At 42.6% G+C, this 9,020-nt stretch overlaps 1 protein-coding gene across 1 annotated transcript in view; it reads left to right on the plus strand.

The window, feature by feature from the left end:
• The window catches only part of Cthrc1 (collagen triple helix repeat containing 1), a 10,779-nt gene extending 3,706 nt beyond the window's left edge, over positions 1-7,073 (plus strand). Inside the window, exons 2-4 of the mRNA XM_021217090.1 lie at positions 725-946; positions 4,461-4,677; positions 6,578-7,073. Of these exons, the coding sequence (XP_021072749.1) occupies positions 725-946; positions 4,461-4,677; positions 6,578-6,720 (582 nt within the window). The 3' untranslated portion in view covers positions 6,721-7,073. The remainder of the gene's footprint in view (positions 1-724; positions 947-4,460; positions 4,678-6,577) is intronic.
• Positions 7,074-9,020: the final 1,947 nt, after the last annotated feature.

Genomic DNA, 9,020 nt, shown 5'->3' on the forward strand with positions numbered 1-9,020 from the left:
ATTCATGACTGTATTTCTTTTTTTCTTTTATTTTTTTCTTTATTAGATATTTTCTTTATTTACATTTCAAATGCTATCCCGAAAATTCCCTATACCCTCCACCCCCGCCCTGCTCCCTTACCCACCCACTTCTACTTCTTGGCCCTGGCATTCCCCTGTACTGAGGCATATAAAGTTTGTATAGCCTAGGGGCCTCTCTTCCCAATGATGGACAACTAGGCCATCTTCTGCTACATATGCAGCTAGAGACACGAGTTCTGGGGGTACTGATTAGTTCATATTGTTGTTCCATCTATAGAGTTGCAGCACCCTTCAGCTCCTTGGGTACTTTCCTTAGCTCCTCCATTGGGGGCCCTGTGTTCCATCCAATAGATGACTGTGAGCATCCACTTCTGTATTTGCCAGGCACTGGCATAGCTTCACAAGAGACAGCTATATCAGGGTCTCTTCAGCAAAATCTTGCTGGCATGTGCAATAGTGTCTGGGTTTGGCGGCTGATGATGGGGAGGATCCCCGGGTGGGGTAGTCTCCGGATAGTCCATCCTTTCGTCTTAGTTCCAAACTTATGACTGTATTTCTTTATTTACTTATTTTGTACTGGGGATCAAACCTTGAGCATCCTGCATGCCAGGCAAGAGTTCTACCATTGGACTACATCCCTATGCCCTACACTGCGTCTGCATGTTGAGTAATGGTACTTTTCCTCTTCTCCTTTGCACTGTAGTATAATGGCATGTGTCTACAAGGACCAGCAGGAGTTCCTGGTCGTGATGGGAACCCCGGGGCCAATGGCATTCCTGGTACACCTGGGATCCCAGGTCGGGATGGATTCAAAGGAGAGAAAGGGGAGTGCTTAAGGGAAAGCTTTGAGGAGTCCTGGACCCCAAACTACAAGCAGTGTTCATGGAGTTCACTGAATTATGGCATAGATCTTGGGAAAATTGCGGTAAGTCCAAAGTATAGTAAAGTTGAAGCAAAATATAAGTTTGTATAAGTCATTGCCAAATTTTTTATTGTTGTTGTTAAACCAAAGGACCTTAAATAAAAAGATTCAGAATAGGTAATGTGTGACTTTTTACTTAAAAATTAATGAAAAATTAGTAACGTTTCAGCTAATTTTATAAAGGCATTTCTAAGATAGATAATCACTATTTTATAAAGCAAACACAAAAAGTATAGCGTTTTCTTTTTTCAAATTAGATAGGAACCAGCATTGTAAAGTAACTTCAAATTAATCTAACACATCCTGCTGTAGCTTCCGACCTAAAGTGGAAGATGAAGCTAAAAATTACCATATGATTGGGATCCCTGCTACTGGAAGTCCTTTTGTCAGTGCTCAGCTTAAAACTGCTTAAGTTAGGAGAACTGAAGTCAGTTGCTAGTGATTTAAAATAGTGATGATGGTGATTCTGTAACATTTGTGCAAGGAGAAGCATGCAAAATAGCATGTCGGGGAGGGCATTTTGATGAATGATCTGGGGACTGGTTGAGTGATCCAGTGATTAGTGCTTCGTCTCCAAGAGACCCCGGGGGGGGGGGGTAGCTGAGGGGGAGTATGCTGAGCCTCGTGTGCATAAGGCCCTGGGCTGGATGAAGTGCCCTTGGCGAGTCCAGTGGGATGAGATGGCTGAGAGAGTCTGTGCTGTTTCCATATCTTCTTTTGATGACCACCTCTGTTCTTGCCTCCTTACCTATAATTTAGTGCTTCATGATTCTGCTTACCACGGCCACCCAGGAGGTTTTCAGATGTAGTATGGCATCATCCATGTTTTTCATCTCAACCTCTTCTGCTCTATTTAAAAAGTTCAAGAATGCCTTGATTCTGTGTGACAGGCTACCATCTAGCTACCACATCTTGGTAATAGAGGTCTTTTCTTTTCTCTCTCTCTCTCTCTCTCTCTCTCTCTCTCTCTCTCTCTCTCTCTCTCTGTGTGTGTGTGTGTGTGTGTGTATATATTAAAGAAAGTGTGATTTAAATGATGACTGTTATTTCAACATCTGACAATGGTGGACTGCCTTCCTATTCACAATTTTTCAGCAGAAGTTGTCGTTTTCCCCCCAAAGCTGTTCCTTTATGGTACCTGCATTATTAAGACACCATGATTTTTTAGCAGTGGTTACAATGAATACAAAAACATTCTGCAAGGAAGAGACTGTAGGTTATAAACCAATATACAGATTTTTGTGAAGACCAGCTAGAAGGAAGAAAACAAGGCTAGATCTTATTACTGTGTTCAGGTCATTTGTCTCCTGTGTACTGGTGCGGTGGGTGACTCAGACCTGTAATCTCAGGAAGTAGAGACCCCTGGAAACCACTGGAGTTGAAGGCCATCCTTGGCTACATAGCTATTTTGAGGCCATCTTGGGCTACTGGAAACACTGACTAAAACAAGAGCAACCACAACCACCACGGAAGGGGGTGAGAGAGTGAACATAATCTATCCCAGCAGATACCCACCAACACGAGAATGCCAGCTCTGTGAGGGCGGGCTTCCTTTGTGTTAAATTTTATATCCAACCGTCTAACATAGAGTTGATATTCAGTGTTTTTCAATAGAAGAAAGTGTACAGGTTTGTTAGCTAAAAGTACTGAAGACTAGCTATTTTTGAAAATAAATAGGAAGTGAAATCAAACCATCTAAGAAAGCCAGAAGTTGATTTTCTTGGTTTTTGTATCAACCTTATAAGAAGTCTTTATCCCTCTATAAAATGTAAGCATGTTAAAGACGTGGGGAGAAGGCAGGTAAAATTCAGTGTATTTTCAGTCTCTTATTTTACTCTCTCCTACGCCCTCCCCTCCGATTTCTCTTCTATCTCCTCACTCCACCCCTCCCCCTCCCACTTCCTGTACTTCCTTAAAACTCCACCAAGTCCACTTAGTAGTGTCTATGTGTCTCCGGGAGCATAGGAAGCCCCTCCGGGCCTCATCTCTCGGGAAAGCAGATTTTGTCTCCCTAGCAGCCATCAGTTGCTCATCGTTCCATACCTAGGGGTGGGTCTCCATGGGCTTTTCCCCATGAATGCTGGGATTTGGGTTGATTTTGTGCAGGCCTTGCACGTGTAACCTGTTGTGAGTTCATGTGTGCCCTGTTGTGCCTGGCAAATTCTGTTTCATGGCAGGTGTCTCCTACCTTATTTCCCCCCCCTCCCCCATTCTCTGAACTTTGGGCAGATATGGAGTCTCTGCATTAATCTCCATCTACTGCAAAAGGAAGGTTCTATGATGAGGGCTGAAGAAATGTGTTAATTTATAGGTATTAAAAAAGAAACCTGGGCTGGTGAGATGGCTCAGCGGGTAAGAGCTCCCAACTGCTCTTCCAAAGGTGCAGAGTTCAAATCCCAGCAACCACATGGTGGCTCACAATCATCCTTAACGAGATCTGACACCCTCTTCTGGAGTGTCTGAAGACAGCTACAGTGTACTTACATATAATAAATAAATAAATCTTAAAAAAAGAAAGAAAGAAAGAAAGAAACCTTAGGGGCCAGTTTATTACCATGCCCTTTGAACAGAATAATAGTACTACTTTCTCCTCTAGGACCTTATGAGCTGGTCAGATATGGATTTTGGGTCCAGTGAACTATAGCAGGCCTGAGTTTCATTTTTTTATTGAACTGGTTTTTAACCCAATCATTAAATACAACTATTTAATGATCCCCCCCCCCCAACACTTAAACCACTACTGCACTAGTGGCACCACCTCTCTCACAGTTCACAGGGTGCCCAGCTGGGTAAGACGCTTCATTACTTTTTCCTTGGCACCATGCACTGAGCCTTCCAGCACTATGAAAGTTAACCAGGAAGGACGAGTCTTCTATGTCACCGACAGCTTAATTATCCACGTCCTATGACTTAAGTGTGTGGGATCATCAGAAGTAGGAGTATTATTCAGCTGTAAAGAAAAAGGGAATTATGAAATTCACAGGTAAATGGGTGGAAGCTGGAAATAATCATTTCTAGTGAGATTCCCCCAGACCCAGGAAGACAAAGAACGAAGCATGTTCTCTCTCATGCATGATGCCAGCTTTGAATCTTTAGATATGCATATTTAAATTAGGGTATAGTCCTACAATGCAGGCAGTATGGAAGAGGAAAGGGAACACCAGCACAGGTTAGATGGGAGGGCAGGAGAGGGGACAGTGTCTGAGCATGGATATGTAACATTGAAGACCTTTGAAAAAGGCCATATGGAAGCCTACTACTGCAGAAGCGTCCTAAAATATGTACATACATATGTGTAAAAGGAGTTAAATGGTATTTCCCTAGACATCATAGACTACCAAATAAAAAAGTACCAGATATGGGGTACCTCTTTTTGAGTTATTAGTCAGTGGAGTCTCAAAGACCTCCCCAAATTTCAGACTGTGGTCACTACTATGGGTTAGCCTCCATAACCTGATGGTTGAAGTAACTTTTTAATCAAAATGAAAAATGTCTGCCTGTCTTTCTGCCCTGGCAGGAGTGTACATTCACAAAGATGCGCTCCAACAGCGCTCTGCGAGTTCTGTTCAGTGGCTCGCTTCGGCTCAAATGCAGGAATGCATGCTGTCAGCGCTGGTATTTTACGTTTAATGGAGCTGAATGTTCAGGACCTCTTCCCATTGAAGCCATCATCTATCTGGACCAAGGAAGCCCTGAGTTAAATTCAACTATTAATATTCATCGTACTTCCTCTGGTATGTATAATAGTGGTATTGCTGAGTGGGCCTCAAATCTGCCTAAGAGGTCTTTTGATTTCCACTGTCATAGTGGGTAACTAGCCTGTTATAAATAAACCTTTAGCTGGTCCATAGTCCTCTAGCCGGGCTCTCCACCCTGGACTGCAATTCACATAATTTTACAGATCCTTTTTTCAAAGGGTATAGATGCTAGGGTGTCATCTCTGACCAAGGGACTCAGAATCTCTGGTGTAAGGCTCCAGAACTTTTATCTTAAAAACAAAATAAAGCAAAGCAAATAACAGCAACAACACCCTAGTTGTGATAATATGCCCCAAAATTGAAAATCAATAAGTTAGAAATGGCAAGACAGCCAGGAATTCTGTACAGCAGTGGCTTTGGTTCTCAGCCTTGGCAATACAATGGGTTCATCTGAGAAACTTGAGAAAAATGACACCTGCCCTGGGTACTGCTCCTCTAGAAGACTCAGTTAATGGGGACTTGATCATTACATCCTTTGCATTGCAGTGAGGCTGATGGTAGACCCGCAGCTGTCTAGAGTCTGTTGGCTTCGGGGTTAAGTGGACTCATTTCTAGGGTCTAAGGGGTCAAGGCCTTGGGGACACTTAAGTGTTGCTGGCATGCATTTTCAGGTAGCATGGTATAGACTACTAGAGAATTGAAGTGGGACAATGGACTCACCGCTTACCTCCCACTGTAGAAGAGGTCTGAACTAGAGGGTATGGCGTAGCCAGGCAGGGCAGAATACCTCAGTTTTGTATTCCTGGGCCTCAGCTGAACTGCATTCACATCAACTAAGGTGACAGGTGCCCTGACAGGGCACATGAGTACATCAAAGTCAACCCGGTAGGAAAGCGAACTAGCCACAGCACTTCTTTATGTCAAGCGCCATTTTCTTCAAGAGTCGGCCACCTCCAGTTTCCTTTCGCACTCAGCACAGACAACAAAGGAAACGTGTCTCTCTGCCTGTTTCAGTGACCAACCATGAGATCTTTCTTTAGATGTGAGTGAAGAACTTTGGTAAGTTGGAATGCAAGATGTATGTTAGAATGTGAGAGCCCAGAGGATATGTGTAGGATACAGTATCAAACCAAAACAGAACAAAAAGCAGAACAACAACAACAACAACAAAAACCAGAACAAAACGTCCTCTTTAATATAATCATCCCATTAAAGGGTCAGTGAGGTGGTTTAGCAGACAGAAGGCACTCTCCCACCCCCTCAGAGTTTAATGACCTGCTCCCTGGGACCCACATGGTAGAAGGAGAGAACCAACTCCTGTAATCAGCTGTCCTCTAATCTTCACATGTGCACTGTGGCACATGTGTGTCCACTCCTACATATACACACTAGATAGACGATAGGTAGGTAGGTGCATAATACATCATACATACATAGATGCAATATTTTTGCCAAAAATAAGAATCTATATAAATGAATTCACAGATTGAAGGGATGGTATAAGATTAAGCTAGAATTTCTTTTTCTCATATAGAAGTCCTATCTTGGATTTGAATAACATCTAGGGGTCCTCGTCGACAAGGGCTTTCTTTAAAAAGACTTGCATATCTTGATCCAGGCTCTGGTTCAGCTCTCAAGTCTTAAAAGTTGAAAGTGTAGGCTTCCCATATGTTTGGGTAAATTGTTCTTTGGTTCTAAGTTACTAGAACACGTTTTGGTTTGAGAATACTGCCTGTAGCATAGTGATCATGGGAATGCCTTCAAAAATGTCTGTGTATCAACTAAAAAAAAGGAGACCTTTATTATGAAATCATCAGGTACTAGAATTTTTAATTAGCTTTACGTTAGACAGAATTATAACCTGGTTTTCTATAGTGAATGCAAAATTAGTGATTTTGCTCTTTGTTCTTGAGTTGTGACTGGCTCTGTTTTGCAGTGGAAGGACTCTGTGAAGGGATTGGTGCTGGATTGGTAGATGTGGCCATCTGGGTCGGGACCTGTTCAGATTACCCCAAAGGAGATGCTTCTACTGGGTGGAATTCCGTGTCTCGCATCATCATTGAAGAACTACCAAAATAAAGCCTCTGCAGTTTTCACTCCCTGCCTCATTGACTTTTTAAATCAAGCCTTTGAATGGTTCATTTAAATGACATTTAAGAAATCATTTTAAGTGCTCAGCTGAATGAAAAAGCAAAGTTAAATATGTTTACAGACCAAAGTGTGATCTCACACTTTAAAATCTAGCGTTAAACATTTTATTTCAGCCAAATATGATTTTGGGATTTTTTTTTATTACTTTTTGAGCCTATATATTGGAATGCCATTACAGTCTTTCCTACTGTCGACATTTTGAAACATATAAAGGTTATGTCTTTGTAAGGGCTGTATAGAATTATTTTATATCTGTTAAATAAAATGCTTCTAAAACCTAAGTATTTGTTCATTCGTTTGTTTGTGTAGCCCAGGCTGTCCTGAAGTCTGCACTGTAGACCAGGCTGGCCTCAAATTCTGAGATCTGTCCCATGTGCTGAGATTGAAGGTGTGCACCACCATGCCTGGCAACTTTATTATTTTTAAACTGAAGATTTTGCTACTGAAGTTGAATTCCTAGTACTTAACATATGTGAAGTTGAACACAAATCTGAATTTTAAGTATTCATTTAGCAATTTATGAAATTTTAGCACATATATATAACATGGTTCTGCATCTTGACGGATATGAAGACATAAGGATGTTTATATGACAGGAATATAACAGTATTTTAGGAATTTTTTGTCTTCTTGTTTTTTTTATTGGATATTTTCTTTGTTTACATTTCAAGTGTTTTCCTCTTTCCAGGTCTCCCCTTCAGAAACTCCCTATCCCATCCCCCTGCTTCTATGAGGGTGCTCCCCCACCCACCCACGTACTTCCATCTTCCTGCCCTGGCATTCCCCTACACTGGGGCATCAAGCACCCTCAGGCCCAAGGGCCTCTCCTTCCACTAATGTCCAACAAGGTCATCCTCTGCCACATATGCAGCCAGAGCCATGGGTCCCTCCATGTGTACTCTTTGGTTGGTGGTCCAGTCCCCAGGGGGCTCCAGGGGTCTGGCCAGTTGACACTGTTGTTCCTCCATGGGGCTGCAAACCCCCTCAGCTACTCCAGTCCATTCTCCAACTCCTCCATCAGAGACCCCATGCTCAGTCCAATGGTTGGCTTTGAGCATCTGCCTCTGTATTTGTCAAGCTCTGGCAGAGTTGATCAGGAGACAGCTATATCAGGCACCTGTCGGCAAGCACTTCCCAGCATCCGCAACAGTGTCTGAATTTGGGGGCTGTATATGAGATGGATCCCCAGGTGGGGCAGTCTCTGGATGGCCTTTCCTTCAGTCTCTGCTCCACTCTTTGTCTCCATATTTCCTCCTGTGAGTATTTTGTTCCCCTTCTAAGAAGCACTGAAGCATCCACATTTTGGTCTTCCTTCTTCTTGGGCTTCATATGGTCTATGAATTGAATCTTGGGTATTCCAAACTTTTGGGCTAATGTTATGTATGTTCTTTTGTGACTGGGTTACCTCACTCAGGATAATATTTTCAAGTTCCATCCATTTGCCTAAGAATTTCATGAAGTCATTGCTTTTAATAGTTGAGTAGTCCAGCACTTGGGAGGCAGAGGCAGGCGGATTTCTGAGTTCCAGGCCATCCTGGTCTACAAAGTGAGTTCCAGGACAGCCAGGGCTATACAGAGAAACCCTGTCTCGAAAAAAAAAAAAAAATAGTTGAGTAGTATTCCATTGTGTAAATGTACCACATTTTCTGTATCCATTCCTCTGTTGAGGGACATCTGAGGTGTTTCAGCTTCTTGCTATTATAAATATGGCTGCTATGAACATAGTGGAGCCTGTGTCCTTATTACATGTTGGAGCATCTTCGGAGTATATGCCCAACAGTGGTATAGCTGGGTCCTCAGGTAGTACTATGTCCAATTCTCTGAGCAGCCACCAGACTGACTTCCAGAGTGGTTGTACCAGCTTGCAGTCCCACTAGCAATGGAGGAGTGTTCCTCTTTCTCCACATCCTCGCCAGCATCTGCTGTCACCTAAGTTTTTGATCTTAGCCATTCTGACTGCTATAAGGGAGAATCTCAGGGTTGTTCTGATTTGCATTTCCCTGATAACTAAGGATGTTGAACATTTCTTTAGGTGCTTCTCAGCCATTCGGTATTCCTCAGTTCAGAATTCTCTGTTTAGCTCTGTTCCCTCTTTTTTAATAGGGTTATTTGGTTCTCTGCAGTCTAACTTCTTGAGTTCTTTGTATATGTTGGATATTAGTCCTCTATTGGGTGTGGGATTGGTAAAGATCTTTTCCCAATCTGTTGGTTGCTGTTTTGACCTATTG

This window comes from Mus pahari, chromosome 17 (genome assembly GCF_900095145.1).
Source record: "Mus pahari chromosome 17, PAHARI_EIJ_v1.1, whole genome shotgun sequence".
NCBI lineage: Eukaryota > Metazoa > Chordata > Mammalia > Rodentia > Muridae > Mus > Mus pahari.